The sequence below is a fragment of the Anser brachyrhynchus genome (genome assembly GCF_964034855.1).
Source record: "Anser brachyrhynchus genome assembly, chromosome: 1".
Taxonomy (NCBI): Eukaryota; Metazoa; Chordata; class Aves; order Anseriformes; family Anatidae; genus Anser; species Anser brachyrhynchus.
In genome coordinates, this window is record NC_137694.1 from 137,421,527 (window position 1) to 137,444,750 (window position 23,224).

Sequence of the window (23,224 nt, forward strand, 5' to 3'; positions counted from 1 at the left end):
CAGACACAACTGTTGTTAGCCTTATTCAATGGAGAAAAATTTCATGAGGTGTGGCTTGACTGTAGGACCACCACAACTTTGTTAATCCTGGCACACGTGATAAAGGCAGACACCATAGAAGGGTATGAATAAAATTGGCTGTAGGAAACTACGGACCTTGGGGTGATCTCTAGAAAGTCTGAGTAGCATTTGTTCCGACAAATTTCAGGTACCTAACATGGCCAGCTAGATTAGGAAATTCATCTTCCCATACACCTTATGCTATCAGGGAAAAAAGAAGAGCTTTTCGTGGGAGTATTTCAGGTTTGGGCAGGTAATCCTGAAAAGTCAATTTACTCTCAGATATCTGTGATCCTCACCTTAAAACAAAGGTTGGCAAAATAGCAACTTAACAGGGTAAAATCACCACTACACAGAAATCATCAGAACACTTGCTAGTTTTCCAGCATCATTGACTACATTTTCCTATGTGGTGACTTCATACTATTGAGCTCTTAAAAATAGTCAAAATTGCATCAAAACACCCATTATGGATCAATTTATTTTTAATAGTATATTATCAAGTTTAAATTGCAAAATGAACAAAAATGTGACAGCCTGTTACGAAAAGTGGCATTTCTGTAGTCTGTGCTGTAACAAGCCTTTAACCTTGACAAAGAACCATTGAGATTAACCTCTAAAGAAACTGGTATCATATGCAGCATCTTTAGCCTCAGGTTAATAGGATAAATAATTGAGGCAAGTATGCTGGGTAATTAGGTGAATTTTAACATTTTAATGTCATAATCAGATCTAACCAATTGTCAAATCTCTCTACAGGCTTTGTCTGTCCTGGGACTTGCTATTTTTAGAAAAAAGGTTGTAGTCATGAATGTAAATTACAGAAGTAAGACTATGGGATAGGGCCGAAAAAGAACAAAGCATATATATCATGTAGCTAGAGAAAACGAATACATCCTTCTGAAATCTGCAATTATCTTTTCACACCTGTATCTACCAGAGTAAATTGCATAAAGAGCATCTGTTCCATCCTACTGGCTAACAACTTCTAATTCACTCACCTGTAAAATTCATAGTCTCTACTTTGTTTGTCGCCTTACTAACATGAAACTTCAGATATACTAAACAGAAACCAACATATTTTAGCTATTTTCCTGGTCCTGGTAAAAGAGGAATTTTATTTCTTTTGCTTATAATGGTTGGCATGTAGCTAAATTTTTCATTGTGTGAAAATAAGGAATTTCAATCTGCAAAGAGTTTCTAAAAATATTGTAATGATGAAAAGCACAAAGTTTCAGTCTGTATGCTCTTACTGTTGATACTTCTATTTTTTCCTTGGTGTTTCAGAAGAAGATCAGAAAAATAAACTGCATTGCTCCAAGTCCTCTTAAATATTTGTCTCCCAAAGAGGACTTAGGTGAAGATGTTTCTGAATCTTTGACAACACAGAGCAATGATCTGTAATTTCTGCATGTTGAATACAGGAGACCCATACAGTTACTTAAAAACTGAACAGCAAAAATACAGCTGCTTCTAAAGGTCTGATCAGAAAAAGGACTATACTGAGAACTGCAAGTAGACTCAAAGCCTTGCAATTTCCCTCAATCCAGATATTATTCCCAATACCTGAGTAAAAGAAAGATCTGGGAACCTGTTTGTCTGTGTTTTAACTAACACACATTAACATTTTACTTTTCATAGGATATTAAAGTCATTGTAGAACTAGACAAAAACAAACAAACTTTTTTAGTGTTCCCCTTATTGTTAGGAAATCAGACTAGGTCATGTGCCAATTTGTATGGATAAATATTAAGGCACCTTACAGGTTGCTCTGTTGAAGCTGTGGAATCATGAACCAGCATTGCTACTTCTGCATTGCATTGAGCATCTGTAAGACCCCAATACTCTGAATTACAGCACAGAAATCCATGCATCAGTCATGACATCACTCCCTGCACAGTGTGAAATGAATACATGCACAATGATTCCAGTAGGTCTAAGAAAGACTTCAGTTCCTTAAAAAATGCTTAATACTCCTGAAATTTCCACATCTCTTTTCATTTCCTACTCCTCTACTGCCCAATTGAAATCATCCTCTCATACCTAATATTCCTAGTTTCATATGAATTAATGTATGGCATTCTGAAGACAATACCTTAGCACAAACTCTAGTTTTTCATTATGCTTTGTCATTTTTGCAATTTGGTTTTGTAGCTATCACCTCCTTGCCTACAGATATGACTATAATTTTCTTACAGTATCACAAACACAGCTCCATGCCATGGGACCCCTACGTCTGATATCCTCTTTATCTGTCTTTCAAAGACAATACTTATTCATTATGTTTGTAACTTACCTAGTCTTATTTTTCTTTAAGCTCGCAAATGCTATTCCTTTCATCTTTCCTGATCGGTCGTGTTTTCTAAATCTATCATTGTTCTCTCTGTTCAGCTCTCCCAGGTGTACTTATGTATATGCATGTGCACACTTATGATTTATTTTGTTTTTTATTTTATGCATTAAGCTGCATGCAGTATTAAATGACAAGTAGAATAGAATATTCCCTCCCCTACATTTTATATAATTCCCCTCATTTTTACATTTGAAGCAAATGCTGTTTTTCATAAGAGTATCCTGTTAGTTCCTAAAAATGTGTTACTTTACATTTTGTTTTTCTATAGTTCTGCTGCTTTCAGTTTTTCTGCAGCTGTTCTCCACTTGTCATTGTGCTGTAATTCATCTACATAGTAATATTAATTTCTATTCCACTTTTACTTGCTATGATAAAATAGCATGAAGTGGATTTTAAGATTTGTATTTGATTTACATAAAATAGAGATTTTACAAGAAATTCAGTGTTTGCATTAAAGTTAAAGTTTGCATAAAGTTAAAAAAAATCATCTGTAGAGCTGTTTTAAATTTCCTGAATTTTATCTTTTTTGTTGTAAGTTTTAACAAAATGTATTTTTACTTCAATTCTTATATAAAGAGTATGTTTAAAGAAAATTTCTATTTCAATTTAATTTTATTTATGTGTCACTCAATTTCTTCTTGATAATTTTGTCCTTTAAAATATATTCTGAACCCATCTGTTGGAAAGTCTAACTTGATAATTTGAAGAAAAAAATAATCAAAAATTATGATGAAAGGAAGAGTGAGAGTTTCTGTTTGCCTAAGTTTGGAATTTAGAGGGATATATTTTTCATTATTGGGAAACAAATAGCAAATATCAAATAACAAATATAGTATATCACACATAGTGTTAGTCAATTTATCTTAGAACTGAACTGAGTTCTATTGTTTGTTACACTGGAGGGAGGTAAACTCTAGTTTTATATTTACATTTAGGTGGATTCGGGAACTAGCAAACCCATAAATTCAGTATCTGTTTTTAAAGAAATATTCATTTATTTTTGTTAAATATTCAAACCATGCATTGAAGACTATGTATAAGGTTCAAATCTTTGATTTAAGGCATTTTTATGTTTAGTCTGTACTTCAGAATCTAGACAGAAAGAGAACTGAGTCTCATTCTGCCCTGTTGACTCCTATTAGATTAATCACCTTAGACATAAACAGTGCTTGGAAATCTAATTCGTTAATTAGATTTACAGCTCACAAGGATTATTTTTTCCTAACTTGAGTACTATCGTACAATAGGCAAAGTAACCAAATTATTTATCATTCTGCTATAGGCAATCAAAGATATAAGGACTACCTTAAGGTGGTTAATACAAACTCTGAGATATTTAGGTTTTAGTTCAGCTGCCTACAAATAGTATCTGGCCTGACCTCCAGATACTATGCCAGAAATTCCCCAGAGGTCCTGCATCACAGCCAGACATCACACAATCAGCAGCATCTTAAATGTCCCTAGGTGTCTGCATATGGGCACCTGAGTCAAACTAACACTTTAGGAAGGGTTGATCACCACTGCCATGATTTAAGATGACTGAGTTAAAGTACATTTTTAAGTGGTTAACATTTGGGGTAATTAACTTTATTACGAGAAAGACTTGGCATGGTAAATAATCATTCACTAGCAGTGTGATGGTATAATTTGTAGTATAAATATTTCATTAACTCCAGAAATAATACCTGGCACTATTTTCATGAGAATTTCACTTAATGTTTGTGTCCCTAGTTTAAAAACCTAAAACAAAACCAAAAGCAAACAAACAAAGCAAAACAAAATAGCCAACCAAACAAAAACAATACCAATTTAAGCCTCCATCTTCTCCCTAAGAAGGCAGATTTTAATGTACATAAATTATTTGTTGAAGGTATATTTGCACAAAGAATAGATCTAGCAATTTGCTATCTTAGTCCTAACAAAGACAAGCTCTTTTTTTTTTTTTTTAAATCTGAAATCACATTTCTAGTATTCTTTTATGTTATCATCTAAAACATATTTTGATATTGTTGTGGTTTAACCCGGCTGGCAGCTAAACACCACACAGCCGTTCGCTCACCCTCCCCCCTCCCTCTCTGGGATGGGGGGAGAGAAACGGGAAAGTGAAGCCTGTGAGTTGAGATAAAGACAGTTTATTAAGACAGGAAAATAATAATAACAATAATAATAATAATAGTGATAATGGTAATAGTATTAACAATAATAATGTGTAAGAAAACAAGTGATGCACAATGCAATTGCTCACCACCCGCTGACCGATGCCCAGCCTATTCCCGAGCAGCCGGTCCCCCCACCCCGGCCAGCCACCCCTATATATTGTTTAGCATGACGTCAGATGGTATGGAATACCCCTTTGGCCAGTTTGGGTCAGCTGTCCTGGGTCTGTCCCCTCCCAGCTCCTGCTGCACCCCCAGCCTGCTCGCTGGCAGGACAGAGCAAGAAGCCGAAAAGTCCTTGGCCTGGTGTAAACACTGCTCTGCAACAATTAAAACATCAGCATGTTATCAGCGCTCTTCTCATCCTAATCCAAAACATAGCACCCTACCAGCTACTATGAGCTACTTAACTCTGTCCTAACTGGAACCAGGACAGATATCCACCCCTTATTCCATACCATTTATGTCATGCTCAGGTTACACTCTGTCCAATACATTCTAATTAATCACCATTTTCATCTATGATATATAGCAATCATGGTAGTGATGACATACATTATTATATAATAATTAACATACTACAATTCAACTCATGGGCTATTCTCACCCAGTATCAAATCCCCTTGAGGTACACACCGGACCTCCCCATTCTTTTGCATTACCCACCAAGTGCATCCAGGTCCCTGAGCAAAAGCAATTCCACGAATGGGTTTGCCTTTTCCTGAGGCAGGAGTAGCCCAGACTGTTTTACCCAGCATGTTTCTTACGTGCACTACAGGAACTTTATCCCCTTCTACAGTGCGTAACAGGTTTGATTGGGCAGGTCCAGATCGGTTGGCAGATCCCCTGGTATTGACTAACCAGGTGGCCTTTGCCAAATGTGTATCCCAATTTTTGAATGTCCCAGCACCCATTGCTTTCAGTGTAGTCTTCAACAGTCCATTGTATCGTTCAACTTTTCCAGAGGCTGGTGCATGATAGGGGATGTGATACACCCACTCAATACCATGTTCTTTGGCCCAAGTGTCTATAAGGTTGTTTCGGAAATGAGTCCCGTTGTCTGACTCAATTCTCTCTGGGGTGCCATGTCGCCATAGGACTTGCTTTTCAAGGCCCAGGATAGTGTTCCGGGCGGTGGCATGGGGCACAGGATATGTTTCCAGCCATCCGGTGGTTGCTTCCACCATTGTAAGTACGTGGTGCTTGCCGTTGCGGGTTTGAGGGAGTGTGATGTAATCAATCTGCCAGGCCTCTCCATATTTATATTTCAGCCATCGTCCTCCATACCAAAGAGGTTTTGACCGTTTGGCTTGCTTGATTGCAGCACATGTTTCACAGTCATGAATAACCTGTGCTATAGTGTCCATGGTCAGGTCCACCCCTCGATCACGAGCCCATCTGTAGGTTGCATCTCTACCTTGATGGCCTGAGGTGTCATGGGCCCATCGGGCTATAAATAATTCACCTTTATGTTGCCAGTCCAGGTCCACCTGAGCCACTTCAATCTTAGCAGCCTGATCCACCTGCTGGTTGTTTTGGTGTTCTTCAGTAGCCCGATTCTTGGGCACATGGGCATCTACATGGCGTACCTTTACAACCAGGTTCTCTACCCGGGCAGCAATATCTTGCCACAATGCCGCAGCCCAGATGGGTTTGCCCCTGCGCTCCCAGTTGTTCTGCTTCCATTGCTGTAACCACCCCCACAGGGCATTTGCTACCATCCATGAATCAGTATAGAGATAGAGAACTGGCCACTTTTCTCGTTCAGCAATATCTAAAGCCAGCTGAATGGCTTTTACTTCTGCAAACTGACTCGATTCACCTTCTCCCTCAGCAGCTTCTGCAACTCGTCGTGTAGGACTCCATACAGCAGCTTTCCATCTCCGATGCTTTCCCACAATACGACAGGACCCGTCAGTGAACAAGGCATATTTCTTCTCATTTTCCGGTAGCTTGTTGTACAGGGGGGCTTCTTCAGCACGAACCACCTCCTCCTCTGATGATATCCCAAAGTATTTGCCTTCTGGCCGGTCCATAATCACCTCCAAGATTCCTGGGCGACTGGGGTTTCCTATTCGAGCCCGCTGAGTAATCAGTGCAACCCACTTGCTCCCTGTAGCATCAGTTGCATGATGCGTAGAGGGGACCCTTCCTTTGAACATCCAGCCTAGTACCGGCAGTCGGGGTGCCAGGAGGAGCTGCGCTTCAGTACCGACCACTTCCGAAGCAGATCGAACTCCTTCATATGCTGCCAATATCTCCTTTTCAGTTGGAGTGTAGCGGGCTTCAGATCCTCTGTATCCCCGACTCCAAAACCCCAGGGGTCGACCTCGAGTTTCCCCAGGTTCTTTCTGCCAGAGGCTCCAGGTGGGACCATTCTCTCTGGCTGCGGTGTAGAGCACATTCTTTACATCTGGTCCTGTTCGGACTGGCCCGAGGGCTACTGCATGAACTATTTCCTGCTTAATTTGTTCAAAGGCTTGTCGTTGCTCAGGGCCCCATTCAAAAGCATTCTTCTTACGGGTTACTTGGTAGAGCGGGTTTACAATCAGACTGTAATTTGGAATATGCATTCTCCAAAACCCCACGACACCTAGGAAAGTTTGTGTTTCTTTTTTGCTAGTTGGTGGAGACATAGCTGTTATCTTGTTGATCACATCCATTGGGATTTGACGACGTCCATCTTGCCATTTAATTCCTAAAAACTGGATCTCTCGTGCAGGTCCTTTAACTTTATTCTGTTTTATGGCAAAACCGGCCTTCAGAAGGATTTGGACTATTTTCTTCCCTTTCTCGAAAACTTCTTCTGCAGTGTCACCCCACACAATGATGTCATCGATGTACTGCAGGTGTTCAGGAGCTTCCCCCTGCTCCAGCGCAGACTGGATCAGTCCATGGCAAATGGTAGGGCTGTGTTTCCACCCCTGGGGCAGCCGATTCCAAGTATATTGGACTCCCCTCCAAGTGAAAGCAAACTGTGGCCTGCACTGTGCTGCTAGAGGGATGGAGAAAAATGCATTAGCGATATCAATTGTGGCATACCACTTGGCTGCCTTTGATTCCAGTTCATACTGGAGTTCTAGCATGTCCGGCACTGCAGCACTCAGTGGTGGCGTGACTTCGTTCAGGCCACGATAGTCCACTGTTAGTCTCCACTCACCATTAGACTTTCGCACTGGCCATATGGGACTATTAAAAGGTGAATGAGTCTTGCTGATCACTCCTTGGCTCTCCAGTTGACGAATTAGCTTATGGATGGGACTCAGGGAGTCTCGGTTGGTGCGATATTGCCGCCGGTGCACAGTTGTGGTAGCGATCGGCACTTGCTGTTCTTCAACCCTCAGCAACCCCACAACAGAAGGGTCCTCTGAGAGACCAGGCAAGGTAGACAACTGTTTAATGTCTTCTGTCTCCAAAGCAGCTATGCCAAAAGCCCAGCGGAACCCTTTTGGGTCCTTGAAATATCCTCTTCTAAGATAGTCTATGCCAAGGATGCACGGAGCATCTGGGCCAGTCACAATACGGTGCTTTTGCCACTCATTGCCAGTTAGACTCACTTCAGCCTCCAATACAGTTAACTGCTGGGATCCCCCCATCACACCATAAATACAGATGGGCTCTGGCCCTTTATAGCTTGATGGCATTAGAGTACATTGTGCACCGGTGTCTACCAAAGCCTTATACTTCTGTGCGTCTGACGTGCCAGGCCATCGAATCCACACAGTCCAATAAACTCGATTGTCCCTTTCCTCCCCCTGGCTGGAGGCAGGGCCCCTCTAGTCCTGGTCAGAATCTTCATTTCTGTGTTTAAAGGACTGCCTGCTGGAAGTTGGAGCAGCAAACCTTTCAGAGAACTCCTTTTTCCCAATTGTTTTCCTTTGCAATTCACGTACCCGTGCCTCTAGGGTCGCAGTAGATTTTCCATCCCATTTTCTCATGTCCTCTCCATGGTCACGTAGGTAAAACCACAGGGTGGCGCGGTGTGTGTGCCCACCATATTGTCTTCCTTGCATAGATGAACGTTTACCCCTAATAGCTGAGACACTGGTTTGTACAGGTGGGGAGGAAAATAATCTCTCTTCAAGTTGGTGGATCTTTTCAGAAAGTTTCTCCAAGGTATTCTCTTTTAGCTGGTGGACACTGGTTCGTTCAGGTGAAGGGGAAGATAATCTTTCTTCAAGTTGGTGGATCTTTTCAGAAAGTTTCTCCAAAGCATTCTCTTTTAGCTGGTGGACACTGGTTCGTTCAGGTGAAGGGGAAGATAATCTTTCTTCAAGTTGGTGGATCTTTTCAGAAAGTTTCTCTAAAGCATTCTCTTTTAGCTGGTGGACACTGGTTCGTTCAGGTGGAGGGGAAGATAAATTCTCTTTAAGTTGGTGGACCTCTTCAGAGAGTTTCTCCACAGCTGAGACACAGGCCTTTAGGGAAGAGGAGAGATTTCCTTCGTACTGCCGGAGTATTTTAGTCACTTCATTCACTGTGGGATTCTCCTCCGCTTTCCAGGCTAGTATTGCCAATGAGTTGGCATATGATGATGGGGCACTCTGTACAAACTTCCGCCACATGGGTAGTGTACACCGGACTGCATCTGGATCTGCGGATGTTTGTGCGTCGTCTAGGTCCTTATAAATTACTTCCCGTACGGCCAATTCCCTCAGGTACTGAATTCCCTTCTCCATGGTGGTCCATTTGCTTGGTAAACATACAAGTTCTTCCTTGAAGGGATACCTTTCCTTCACAGCTGACAGGAGACGCCTCCAGAGGCTGCGAGATTGTGCTCCATCTCCAATTGCTTTGTCAATGCATGCGTCCCTAGCAAGGGATCCCAGCCGCCTGGCTTCCTTGCCCTCCAATTCCACATAATTGGCTCCCGTGTCCCAGCACCGGAGCAGCCAGGTGACAAGCTGCTCGCCTATACAGCGACCAAAATCTTTTCGCACATCTCGTAGCTCACGCTGGTATAGAGTCCGGGTAATTACTGTTGATTTTTCGACATCCTCATCCTCATCTTCAGTCTTCTGCACCTTTGATGGCCGGTGTAGAGTCCGGGTAGTTACTGTTGATTTTCCGACATCCTCATCCTCATCTTCAGTCTCCTGCACCTTTGATGGCTGGTATGGAGTCCGGGTAGTTACTGTTGATTTTTCGCCATCCTCATCCTCATCTTCAGTCTCCTGCACCTTTGATGGCCCAGCCTCGTCTTCACTACGCCCAGACTTAGCAGAAGACTGTCTGCGTTTTAAACGACCTGAGCCTCTATACCATTTTTTCACCTTGTCTACAGGGGCAACTTGCACTGCTACAGCTCGTTTCTCTGACCCAGACACAGGGTCTGCCACAGGGGTTGGAATACCCTCTGCGGGGTCAACTTGCACTGCTACAGCTCGTTTCTCTGACCCAGACGCAGGGTCTGCCACAGGGGTTGGAATACCCTCTGCGGGGTCAACTTGCACTGCTACAGCTCGTTTCTCTGACCCAGCCACAGGAGTGGGAGCAGCTGCACGAGCTGGGGCAGCTGCAGGAGCTGGAGCGGCTGCAGGGGCTGGAGCTGGAGCGGCTGCAGGAGCTGGAGCCGGAACGGCTGCAGGAGCCGGAACGGCTGCAGGAGCTGGAGCGGCTGCAGGAGCTGGAGCTGGAGTAGCTGCAGGAGCTGGAGCTGGAGCGGCTGCAGGAGCTGGAGCTGGAGTAGCTGCAGGAGCTGGAACTGGAGCGGCTGCAGGAGCTGGAGCGGCTGCAGGAGCTGGAACTGGAACGGCTGCAGGAGCTGGAGCTGGAGCGGCTGCAGGAGCTGGAGCCGGAACGGCTGCAGGAGCTGGAGCGGCTGCAGGAGCTGGAACTGGAGCGGCTGCAGGAGCTGGAACGGCTGCAGGAGCTGGAGCTGGAGCGGCTGCAGGAGCTGGAACTGGAGTGGCTGCAGGAGCTGGAGCTGGAGCGGCTGCAGGAGCTGGAGCTGGAGCGGCTGCAGGAGCTGGAACTGGAGTGGCTGCAGGAGCTGGAGCTGGAGCGGCTGCAGGAGCTGGAACTGGAGTGGCTGCAGGAGCTGGAGCTGGAGCGGCTGCAGGAGCTGGAGCTGGAGCGGCTGCAGGAGCTGGAGCTGGAGCTAGGTTGCTAGTAGCATCAATTGCAGCTCGATAGGCACAAGCCAGACCCCAGCACGCTACAGTGATTTGTGTCACTTTGGAACTGCCAGAGTCATGACACCTTTTTTTCAAGCATTCTGCCAGCTTTTTAGGATTTTGCAGTTGTTCAGGGGTGAATGTCCAAAACACTGGAGGTGACCACTGCTCTAGAAACCTGCCCATATCCTCCCACACTCCCTGCCACTCGCAACTATCCCGCCTCAAGACAGATCTCCGGATGAGATTCCTAAGTAGATGTTTAACCCTCCACAAAATCTGAAGCGCATTCAGGAGACATAACAACAAGAGCAGGCTGGTCTGAGTATCCCAAGGATATTCAACATCTCGGAGAACCACCGTAACTAACTCGGGGGATAAGAGGGTGGTGGTGAAGGAGAAAGGGAGAGTGAACAGGTAGGGAAACATGTCTTCCCCTGTCCCCTTCACAGATTGGCTCCCTAACGAAAACAGGCAATAGGTGTAATTGCTAATAGTTTCCGAGATATGGGTTCCAAAGTATAGAGTCGACGTCAGTGCTGAGTACAAATACCAGGTTAAAGTCGTGACCAGATATCTCATCATTTCATAAGCCATTGTTACACCGCACAGTACCATAACAATCTTAAACCAGGGCCCGGAAAGGATAAACAGTGCAACAGGGAGCACATACAGAAAGTAACGCACTATAAAACTCAATTTGGAATACAGGTACAGCAGACTGGAGATTAAGGCAATCAACATCGTGACTAGCAACTATTAAGCAGGTCCAATACTTATACCAATTTTAGTTTAACACACTCTGGTCAGATTTGTCGATATCTCAACCCTTCGGGCCCCACGTTGGGCGCCAAAAGGACTGTTGTGGTTTAACCCGGCTGGCAGCTAAACACCACACAGCCGTTCGCTCACCCTCCCCCCTCCCTCTCTGGGATGGGGGAGAGAAACGGGAAAGTGAAGCCCGTGAGTTGAGATAAAGACAGTTTATTAAGACAGGAAAATAATAATAACAATAATAATAATAATAGTGATAATGGTAATAGTATTAACAATAATAATGTGTAAGAAAACAAGTGATGCACAATGCAATTGCTCACCACCCGCTGACCGATGCCCAGCCTATCCCCGAGCAGCCGGCCCCCCACCCCGGCCAGCCACCCCTATATATTGTTTAGCATGACGTCAGATGGTATGGAATACCCCTTTGGCCAGTTTGGGTCAGCTGTCCTGGGTCTGTCCCCTCCCAGCTCCTGCTGCACCCCCAGCCTGCTCGCTGGCAGGACAGAGCAAGAAGCCGAAAAGTCCTTGGCCTGGTGTAAACACTGCTCTGCAACAATTAAAACATCAGCATGTTATCAGCGCTCTTCTCATCCTAATCCAAAACATAGCACCCTACCAGCTACTATGAGCTACTTAACTCTGTCCTAACTGGAACCAGGACAGATATGTACATATACAAAAATATACACAAAAATTTTATGTAAATAAATATATGTAATGGAACTTTCTCATTCCAATTTGTAATCTGCATTTAGATTACCTATTTATTTATTTATTTTTTTTATCTTTAAGGTGAAGTGAATTAACGTTTCCAGTTTTATGTTTTGCCTTAGTTCTCTTTTGAATGCTGTGATTGAAAAAACATCAGTATACTACAGACAGAAAAAGCATTAATCAACCTAATTATACACTTATAGACAATCTCATGCATTGAATTCAAGCCTCAAAATACATGGAAGACTTGCAACTCAACCTCTTATCACTCCTTTCTCCTTCTCCCTTGCCACAAACTGAAACAAAAGCCATAATGTAGAAGGTTACAAAAGAAATCAAATAATATATGAAGCTATAAATGTGACAGAAACAGCCAAGACTACATTCTACTGCTTTCCTTAAAAGCCTCAGAGGAAAATACCTGAAGACCTTTGGGAGATGAATGTAAAAATGATGCTGGGGTACCCCCTAAAGGAAGCGAAACGAACCTTTATTTATTTTTTATTGTCCTTGATAGAGAAAGTCAGCTCACTCTTCCTCTCATGTCAAATAAAAAGAAAGAAATGGTAACATTTTCATATTGTTTGTCAAACAGAAAAATTATTCAACCAGCACTTTAGAATTTCCTGCTGATTGTTTAATAGGAGGATAATAGAGCTGAACCTCTGGACCTCTCTGAATGTGAAGAACATAGAATAAGAACATAGAATAGAAGAACATAGAATAAGATTCAGCCAGTGATGAACTGAATTTGTATAGTAACACCTACTATTCCTTCAGTATCACTGTGCTTATATACATATATATCTATATAGATTGCAAAACTGAAGAATTAAATCGCTAAAATCACTTTGGAAATGATAAACAGTTTGGATGACAGGCTAGTGAACTATAAAGATGTAGGCTATGCTTTTATCTCGACAAAGCAAGCATGGACATGTTGTAAGAATGAGTCGGCATGGAGTGGGACTGTACATAACAGTGTAACCAGTTTATTCCTTAGTTTCCTTTTCCGTTTTCTATGAACAGCTCTTTTGTAGTGCTCAAGTGTAGTGTAGTGTAGTTCTCAGTGCTTCCAAAATTTTTAAAAATAAAATTATACTTCTTGTCTCAGGACATGAAAAGAGCTAATACACACTAATTGGGAGTATAGATGTATTGCATGCAACTTCTATAGCTGTCACAGAGTTCCACATTCAAGCTTGCTTTGCTTGAAGAATCAGGCTGCAAAACTATCTCAGCAAACATCTGTGTCTGTAATATAAAACATTATCATAAGCAAAGCTGTCCTTATCAGTGCCACCATACTTTAGAAATAAGGTAAGCACAGTGCCGAGGAAGAGTTTGATATACTGAAATCAATACTGTGGCAAGCATGTCACTGGAAAGCTGTTTATTATTCACTCTCTTTTGGATATGAACAATTCAGATTTTAAGCCTACTTATGCTGAAAATGATCTTCTGTTTATGAATTATTTTAAATGCAAGCTTAATGCCCAGGAAGTGAATAATTTTAAATTTCTTTGTTATCTTGTATGAAAGGCTTCTTAAAAAAAGAAAACATATATTTAAGCCAAAAACAGGAAAGAAACAAGACAGAATAGGATAACAAAACCATGAATCATAGAATCTTAGAATCTTAGAATCTTAGAATCATAGAATCATAGAATCATAGAATCATAGACTCATAGACTCATAGAATCATAGAATGGCCTGGGTTGAAAAGGACCTTAAAGATTATCTAGTTTCAACACCCCTGCTCTGGGCAGGGTTGCCAACCACTAGAGCAGGCTTCCCAGAGCCGCATCCAGCCTGGCCTTGAATGACTCCAAGGATGGGGCATCCACAACCTCTCTGGGCAACTTGTTCCAGTGCCTCACCACCGTCTGAGTGAAAAACTTTCTCCTAATATCTAACCTAACTCTCCCCTGTCTTAGTTTAAAACTTCCCCCTTGTCTTAAATGACATTCCATGAATGTCTGGAATAAATTCTGGTATCTTCCTTCTTAACAGCTGTAATTGGAAGAAAAAGGAGTAAGCATTCAATTAGTATTTCTAGCCTCCTAAAACTACTGTCCAATCATCAGAGATGAACAGGTTGTTTGTTTTTCCCCTTCCCCTTTAGTAGCAGACCAAATAAAATAACAGACTATGCTATAAGAAAACATGGCTATGAACTTGATAAAAGCTAAGAGTAATAAATTGATAACATCATTACTATCAGACAAAGCTGTATCTACAGAAAGGTGTTCCTAGAAAGTGATTGCAAGATGTTAACCTACATAAGCTTCTTAAACAGAAAAACCTCCACAATGCTTGTTTGTACTATTCAAAATGAACAGAACTACAAATCTATTTTGCTATTTTATATCATCCATTTGTTCTTCTTGCTCTTGTATTCAGCATTATCATTTGAAAAAGAGGGGGGAAGTAGACTGGGATTTTTGTTGTTGAGAGCTCTTCTGTCTTCAGTTAAATGTAAGTTTGTTGACACCTTGCAAAGCATTTTTTCGGTGTCAGCTATTAGATAGAATTCCTCATATATTAGTTTGGACAGGTAATAATATACTGGAAACAAACAAACAAAGGCAACTCCTATAAAAAATAGGCAGCTCCTATATGCTTTTCATTTTTTATTTTTATTTATTTTTTACTCAAATGCTTAAATATGTTTTTTGTTTGTTTGTTTGTTTGTTTTATCTACAGGGATAAGATTTACAAAAAAAGTACTTGATTTATAATTCAATTGCACAAGCAAGTTACTATATGGTCATCTCTAGAACTTGCTAAAGGAATTAAAAAGTTGTGGGGTTTGTTGTTGTTGTTTAAGCTAACAGTTTTCTCAGAAAGAAAGCAAAAAAAAATAAAACACAAACGAACAAACATACAAACCCACCACAATGATTATGATTGCTCTTCTTATTACTAAAGCAAGCTACACTGTAAATTATTATTATTTTTGTCTGCTACCATACATGTTTACAAAACTTTGTCTAACTTACCTAGCGGTGCCAGCTGGAACATAAATCTTTATTTTAGGCTTAAAAAGCAGTGTAAGTTACTTGGTAAAACAAAGTTTTTATAGGCCGACAGAAAAGACAGGAGTGAGTCTTGCAGGAAACACAACAGGTGATGTCTTGACCTTGACTTGTGCAAAGCATCTGACACTGTCCTGCACAACATTCTTGTCTCTAAATTGGAGAGACATGGATTTGACAGCTGGACCACTCAGCGTATAAATAATTGGGTGGGTGGTCACACTTAAAGAGTTTCAGTCAGTGGCTTGATGTCTGGGGGAGACCAGTAATGAGTGTTCCTCAGGGGCTGGTATTGGAACTGGCATTATTTAAAATCTTTGTTGGTGACATGGGCAGAGCATGGGGCATGATTGCACCCTAAGCAAGTTTGCCAACAACATCAAGGTGTGTGGTGCAGTTGACATGCTGGAGGGAAAGGATGCTATCCAGAGGGACCAAAACAGGCTTGAGAGGTGGGCCTGTGCGAACCTCATGAAGTTCAACAAGGCCAAGTGCAAGGTCCTGCATCTGGATCAAGGCAATCCCAAGCACAAATGCAGGCTGGTCAGAGAATGGATTGAGAACAGTCCTTAGGAAAAGGACCTGGGGATGCTGGTTGATAAGAAACTCAACATGAGCTGGCAACATGTACTTGCAACCCAGAAAGCCAACCTTGGCTGCATCAAAAGAAGTGTGTTCAACGGGTCGAGGGAAATAATTCTACCCTTCTATTCTGTTCTTGCAAGATCCCCCACCTGGAGTACTGCATTTAGCCGCACTCCAGAATAAGGGGTTGAAGTGAGGTTGGCTACAATAATGATCAGAGGGCTGGAGCACCTCTCCTGTGAAGATAGGCTGAGACAGTTGGCGTTGTTCAACATGGAGAACAGAAGGCCCTGGGAAGACCTTATAACAGCTTTCCAGTACTTGAAAAGGTACTGGAAACTACAGAAAAGCTGGAGAGGAACTTTTTACAAGGGCATGTAATGATAGGACAACGGGTAATGGTTTTAAATGAAAAGAGAGTAGGTTTAGATTAGATATAAGGAAGAAATTATTCACTATGAGAGTGGCGAGGCACTGGAGCAGATTGCCCAGAGAAGCTGTGGATACCCCACCCCTGGTAGTGTTTAAGGCCAGGTTGGATGGGGCTTTTAGCAAGCTGATCTAGTGGGTGGCATCCCTGCCCATGGCAGTGAGGTTGGAACTAGATGACCTTTAAGGTTTCTTCCAACCCAAACCATTCTACAATTCTACGCAGACTTACAGTATAATGTTAAAGAACATTTGCGTCCTCTTCCTGAAAAGAATTTCTTGCTATGGGAAGTCTCTTAAATAATTAACTTTAAAAATAAATTCAACAAAAGATGAATTTTAAGGTTCCATTTTTGAGGGAAATGGCATACACTCTGCTGCAGAAAAAGTTAGGAATGCTTTATGGAGCAAAAGCAATCTGCTGCTTTAAGAAAGGAGAACTCCAATCCAACATGATAAAAACCATGTCCCTACAGTCTCTATGGAGAACACCCTGGTGAGTGAGTTGATATGCTGTATTGGCCAGTTCTAATGCTTCTTACCTTCTTATTAATCCTAAAACACTTCCATGTTTACCTCTTGTATCTGAAAAAAATAAAATAAAAAAAAAATCAGTGATACTGTTGTAATATATGATTTCTCAACTATCATTGAAAGGTTGACTATTTTAAAGCACTAGCAGTAGAAGTATAAGTACTGTTACTGATGTAAATTTAATTTTTTTTTTTGTACTTAATAATCTCTAAAACAGCTGAACAAAGGAACACTGATTAATGACGGGAAGAAAATAAAGTTTCTGAATTGGGAACTATGTTAAAAGAATGTGGATCTCATAATTGTGAACTATGCAATTTTAATTTGGTTTTCCACTTGACTAGGGAGGCAACTTTGCTAACCGCAACTGTAGACCATGATAAATAAGTCATTAGAAGAATGTCTGACTTCAGTATGAAATACAATTGTTATAGATTAAATATAGTGTAAAGAACCACTTTTAAGAAGAGGCAAATTCACTTTGAAATTACAATTAGGATTTCTCCTACAGAAGTGAATACTGAATCCAAAAACAAAATAAAAGGTCAAACTAAATAAACAATATCAGCTACTTAATGTAATAACATAGTAAAAGTGCATAGAATGACAGAAATGCTAACCTGAACTGGAACTGCAGTCATCAAGGGAGAGGAGAAATGATGAAAACTTTGTTAAAATGGACTTGTTTGGATCATTCATATTTGGAGCATTCATGGTGAAGAACAGGGTACTGTAAATGTTCCTCTATTACATGATATTGCTGCCATTCAACTTGCTCAGACTGTGCTCTGTCTGCCTTCAGTTGGGGTAGTTTGTGGTGGCAATTGCATGATGTTATTTAAGTAGAATCTTTGCTTCATTCCATTCCAGTTTAAAATATTTCACTGATTCTCTGATTTAATGTCTTCCTCATGTTTACCTAATAGCTTTGAAACTATATTTATTCTGTTTGTGACTACTCTAGTATCCAGAAGTTTTGTATGTTGATTGCTATTGCAATTAAGAAGTTATTAAGTGCAGTTTGTGAAATTAGAAAATGGAAAAAGGGATGGAGTTGAATTTCATAACCTTTTCTATCAAATCTCAGTTGATTTTCTGGTTTTATTTTGCTATTTCATTCCCTATCTTATTTATTTATTCACTATTTACTTATTATTTTTGTTTGGTCTGTTAACAGCTCAATGCAACTTGCAACTTATGCCACGGGTACGGATTTGAAGACCACCATATGTTCTTTCTATCCTTATTTTCCATTACTTAAATAAGCTGCTTGGTATTTATTTTGCAAGCAGGAATTAGGCAAATATCTCCCACTATTCTCTTGTATATTAGTTTAAACTTTTTTTTTTTTAATCACTGTTCTAGTTTAACCAAGAAGTAGAAATCAATGTCTCTGAAACTGATGTTCCCATTAATAAACAAGACTTAACTTCTAGACATACAAACATACACAAAACACTTCCATATACAATTTGAATAAATATTTAATTTTGATATATATAGAATGACAGAATTACAGAATTATAGAATCATTAAGGTTGGAGAAGACCTTCAAGATCATCTGGTCCAGCCATCCCCCTACCACCAATATCACCCACTAAACAATGTCCCTAAGCACCACATCCAACCTTTCCTTAAATACCCCCATGGACGGTGACTCTACCACTTCCCTAGGCAACCCGTTCCAATGCCTGGCTGCTCTTTCTGAGAAGAAATGTCTCCTAATTTCCAACCTGAACCTCCCCTGGCACAACTTGAGGCCATTCCCTCTAGTCCTATCACTAGTTAGCTGAGAGAAGAGGCTGACCCCCAGCTCCCCACAACTTCCTTTCAGGTAGTTGTAGAAAGCAATAAGGTCTCTCCTGAGCCTCCTCTTCTCCAGATTAAACAACCCCAGTTCCTTCAGACATTCCTCATAAGACTTATGTTCTAGATCCTTCACCAGCTTTGGAGCCCTTCTCTGGACATGTTCCAGGGCCTTGATGTCTTTCTTGTAGTGAGGATCCCAAAACTGAACACAGTCCTTGAGATGCGGCCTCACCAGAACAGTGTACAGATCACTTGCTGGCTACACTATTCCTGATACAAGCCAGGATGCTGTTGGCCTTCTTGGCCACCTGGGCACACTGATCAGGTTCACCTGATGTTCAGGTGAGAGTCGACCAACACCCCCAGATCCTTTTCCTCTGCATAGCTTTCCAGCCACTCTGCCCCAGGCCTGTGGTGCTGCATGGGGTTGTTGTGGCCAAAGTGCAGGACGTGGCACTTAGCCATGTTGAACCTCATCCTATCTGCCTCTGTCCATCAATCCAACCTGTCCAGGTCCCTCTGCAGTGCCTTCCTACCCTCTGGCAGATCGACACTTCCCCCCAACTTGGTGTCGTCTGCAAACTTACTGAGGGTGCACTCAATTCCCTTATCCAAATCATCAATAAAGATATTAAAGAGGATGGCGACCCCTGGAGAACACCACTCGTGATTGGTTGCCAGCTGGATTTCACTCCATTCATCACTATTCTCTGGGCCCAGCTCTCCAGCCAGTTTTTAACTCAGCAAAGAGTGTACCTGTCCAAGCCATGGGACTCCAGCTTCTCCAGGAGAATACTGTGGGAGACCATGTTAAAGGCTTTGCTGAAGTTTAGGTAGACAATGTCAACAGCCTTTCTCTCATCCATCACGTGGGTCACCCAGTCATCAATGGAGATGAGGTTGGTCAGGCAGGACTTGCCTTTCATGAACCCATGCTGACTGGGCCTGATCCCCTATTTGTCCCACATATGCTGCGTGATTGCTTTCAAGATGACCTGGTCCATCACCTTTCCTGGCACTGAGGTCTGTAGGTCCTGACAGGCCTGTAGTTTCCCAGGTCCTCCTTACAAGCCTTCTTATAGATGGGCACCACATTAGTAAGTCTCCAGTCATTTGGGACCTCTCCAGATGACCATGACTGCTGAGAGATGATGGAAAGCAGCCCAGCAATCACATCTGCCAACTCTCGCAGCACCCTCGGGTGCATCCCATCAGGGCCCATAGATTTGTGGGTGTCTAGCTTGCCTAAATAACCTCTAACCCAATTCTCTTTAACCAGGGGAACATCTTCCTCTCTCCAGGTTTTCTCTCGTTTCCAGGCTCAGTAGTGCATGAGGGCTAGTCTTAGCAGTAAAGACTGAAGCAAAGAAGGCATTCAATAACTCCACCTCCTCTGTATCCTCTGTCATCAAGGCACCCACCTCAATTTAGCAGTGCACCCACATTTTTCTTAGTGTTCCTTTTGCCGCTGATGTATTTGAAAAAGCCCATCTTGTTTTCCCTTGATGTCTCTTGCTAAATTTAATTCTAACTGGGCCTTAGCCTTCCTCATTGCATCCTTGCATTCTCTGACAATGTTCCTAGATTTCACCCAAGTTGTCTGTCCCTTCCTCCACATCACGTATGCTTTCTTCTTCTGTTTAAGTTTTCCCAAGAGCTCCTTGCCCTTCCACACAGGTCTCCTGCCCCCCTTGCTCAAATTCTTTCTCATAGTGATGCACTGATCCTGAGCTTGGAGGAAGTGGTGCTTGAATATAAGCTAACTGTCCTGGGCCCCCTTTCCCTCTAGGGCCTTGACCAGGGGATTAGGTCCCTGAAGAGACCAAAATTAGCTCTCTTGAAATCCAGGGTTGTGGTCCTATTTTTGTCCTGCTTTCTCCTCACAGGATCATGAACTCCAACATCTCGTGATCACTGCAGCTGAGACTGCCCTCAACCTTCACTTTTCCAACTAGACCATCTCTGTTTTTTAGTACCAGGTCCAGCAGCACCCTCTCCTTTTTGCCTCACCTACCTCCTGCATCAAGAAGTTACTCACAGTGTTCTACAGTAACCTCCTGGACTGTTTGTTCTGAGCCGTGCTGTCTTCCCAGCAAATATCGGGGCGGTTAAAGTCCCCCATAAGAACCAGGGCCTGTGAACATGAGGCAACTTGCAGCTGCCTGAAGGCCTCATCCACTTCCTCTTCCTGATGCGGTGCCTGTAGTAAACACCCACCACAATGTCACCCCATTGGCCTACCCTTTAATTCTCACCCACAGGCTCTCAACTCGCACTTTGTGTCCACCCCCCCTCCCTGCCATGCATAGATTCCAGTTGCTCATTCACATAAAGAGCAACTTCACCATCTCGCCGTTCTTACCTGTCCTTCCTAAAAAGGACAAAGCCATCCATGGCCACATTCCTGTCAAGAGAGCTGTCCCACCATGTCTCAGGAATTGCAAGATCATAGCCCTTCAATCGCACGCACACCTCCAGTTCCCTTGGTTTATTCCCCATGCTGTGTACATTTACATAGAGGCATTTGAGTTGGGTTCCCAATGCATCTGCCTTTCTGGATGGGGCAACTGTAACTCATCCATGTGGGCCTATGGTAGCTCTCCTGTTAAGCTCTGTTCCCTCTCTAGGATCTGGGCATCCTAGAGATACATGCTGGCTCTGGTGTTCTGCTGGCATGAGTGAGATGGCATGTCATCCCGTAATTTATCGCCAGCATCCCTGATGATATCCCCCTCCCCCATGGAATCTAGTTTAAAGCCTGATCAATGAGCCCCACCAGCTCATGACCAAGGACCCTCTTCCCCCTTTGGGAAAGATGAATCCCATCCAATGCCAGCAAGCCTTGTGCCATGTAAGGCTTCGTGTTGCCAAAGAATGTGAAATTTTGGTGATGACGCTAGCCACGGAGCCACATGCTAACAGGCACTGTCCTTCTGTTCCTGTCGCTGTCAGTACTGGGGAGAATGGAGGAGAAGACAACTTGAGAACCTGAGTGACTGATCATCTGCCCCAGTTCCTTGAAGTCCGTTTTAACTGCTCTCGGGCTACACATTGCCACTTCGTCTCCTCCCAGATGTAGGACCAGCAATGGGTAATAGTCTGAGAGTCGAACCAAGCTGGGAAGTCTCCTGGTGACGTCCTTAACCCGGGCCCCAGGAAGGCAGCAGACTTCCCTTAGAGTACGGTCCCTTCTACATATTGGACCCTCTGTTCCCCCTATTGTGGAATCACCCACAACTAAAACCGACATTTTTTTCCTCCTGCCAGTGGTCGCAATACAGGGTTGGCCTTTCTGACCCTGGCAATATCTCTGGTGGAGAGGGATCATTGCCTTCTCCATGTATAATAGATAATACGTATATCCTGCATATTGCATTTGGAATGGCAATATTTGTTGCAGTATCAGTAATATTCAAATATAGTTGTTTCAAGGAGCCAAAACAAGAACTTTATTATGAGGTTCTATGTATGATCAAACTTTCTGTATCTGGGACAATAGCATTTAGATAAATTTTGTCCTCTGTTTGAGGACTTGGGGTAGGTCTTAGGAGTCATACTAGTAATACTAGTAATACAAAGATACCTACATTCTACCTTCTATCTTGTTTGAAGAAGGACTTTGTCTTTGAAGAGAGACTGCCCCGAATAAGTCTCTATTGACAGTGCCAATAACAAATCAGGGAAAAAAGTCAATCTCTTGCCAAAAGAAACCTGTTGCATGGATTCTTTTGTGTCCACCCTGCTAGGGAAAAATGCCTTTTACAGCAAGTTTATATTTAAGACAGATAGGCAGAATGGCCCTAAGTAGTGTCAGTTAGAGAGAATCAGCATTGGTTTGACTTTTATGAGCTTGCACAGTCACAGACAGGGTTTTTTAAATATAGAAGTTGTTGATACGAGTATAACATAACATAACATGTTTGAACATGTTATGTTCAAAATCTTTTAATGGACAAAACATGAACACTTTGTAAACAAAGAGCTAAGAATATGTTACTACAAAAATACAACAGACTATTAGGATCACTTGTCCAGTTACAAAGATACCAACTCTCATCGACCACCTTACCTAATTGATTTCTAGTGTCTACCCTTTTTCTGCAGTGATAAGGTCACACTTCAGTGCCCCTTTAGGTATCACTCCTCACCTAGAACAAGAGCAATGAGGCACTATTTTGTATCACAGAACCTACATCCATGCTTCATATAAAATAAAATAATAACAGATTACATGGCATTACTGAAATTTTTTTGACTTAAGATTGCCTATGACTTGTTAGACATCCAGCAGAGTTTGTGTTTGTAGCTACGCAGATGCCAAGACTCAAAAAACTCTTTTAAACTTGACAATAAAATGTTGTAAAATGAGAGGGAGACTTTACAGTCTAAACTTAAGCACTTGTTTTCATTATTAGATTGGTTCTCTGGACCCATAATCTTTTATTTTCTATTGACCAACTGAGAATCATTAGCTTCTAACTTTAGGAACTAAGAATTGCCTTTAAGTTGGATGCTAAAAGCAAGACAGTATGTGAATAAGTCACAAAATGAATTTTGTGTCAATATGTGCTTAATATGCATTTGTCTTTGTAGTTAGGCAGTTTGACCTACCCATTACAAGTATTGCATTATTCTCCATGTTAGGAATAA

General features: G+C 42.2%; 1 protein-coding gene and 1 long non-coding RNA gene across 4 annotated transcripts in view; both read right to left on the reverse strand.

Moving 5' to 3' along the window:
* LOC308193159 overlaps window positions 1-21,293 on the reverse strand; it is a 394,920-nt gene extending 373,627 nt beyond the window's left edge. The window contains exon 1 of the long non-coding RNA XR_013949424.1: window positions 19,665-21,293. This is a non-coding gene — a long non-coding RNA (uncharacterized lncRNA). The remainder of the gene's footprint in view (window positions 1-19,664) is intronic.
* Window positions 4,412-8,213, reverse strand: LOC308192824 (uncharacterized protein; the record flags this gene model as incomplete). Of its 3 annotated transcripts, none has more annotated exons than XM_080586768.1 (2): window positions 4,412-7,561; window positions 7,730-8,213. In XM_080586768.1, 2 exons carry the CDS (start codon window positions 8,211-8,213, stop codon window positions 5,160-5,162), a joined length of 2,886 nt encoding a protein of 961 aa, XP_080442894.1. In that variant the 3' UTR covers window positions 4,412-5,159. The 3 variants fall into 3 exon arrangements, with proteins under 3 accessions (XP_080442894.1, XP_080442893.1, XP_080442892.1); XM_080586767.1 differs by having other exon boundaries at window positions 4,412-4,522; window positions 4,763-8,213; XM_080586766.1 differs by having other exon boundaries at window positions 4,412-4,522; window positions 4,659-8,213.
* Window positions 21,294-23,224: the final 1,931 nt, after the last annotated feature.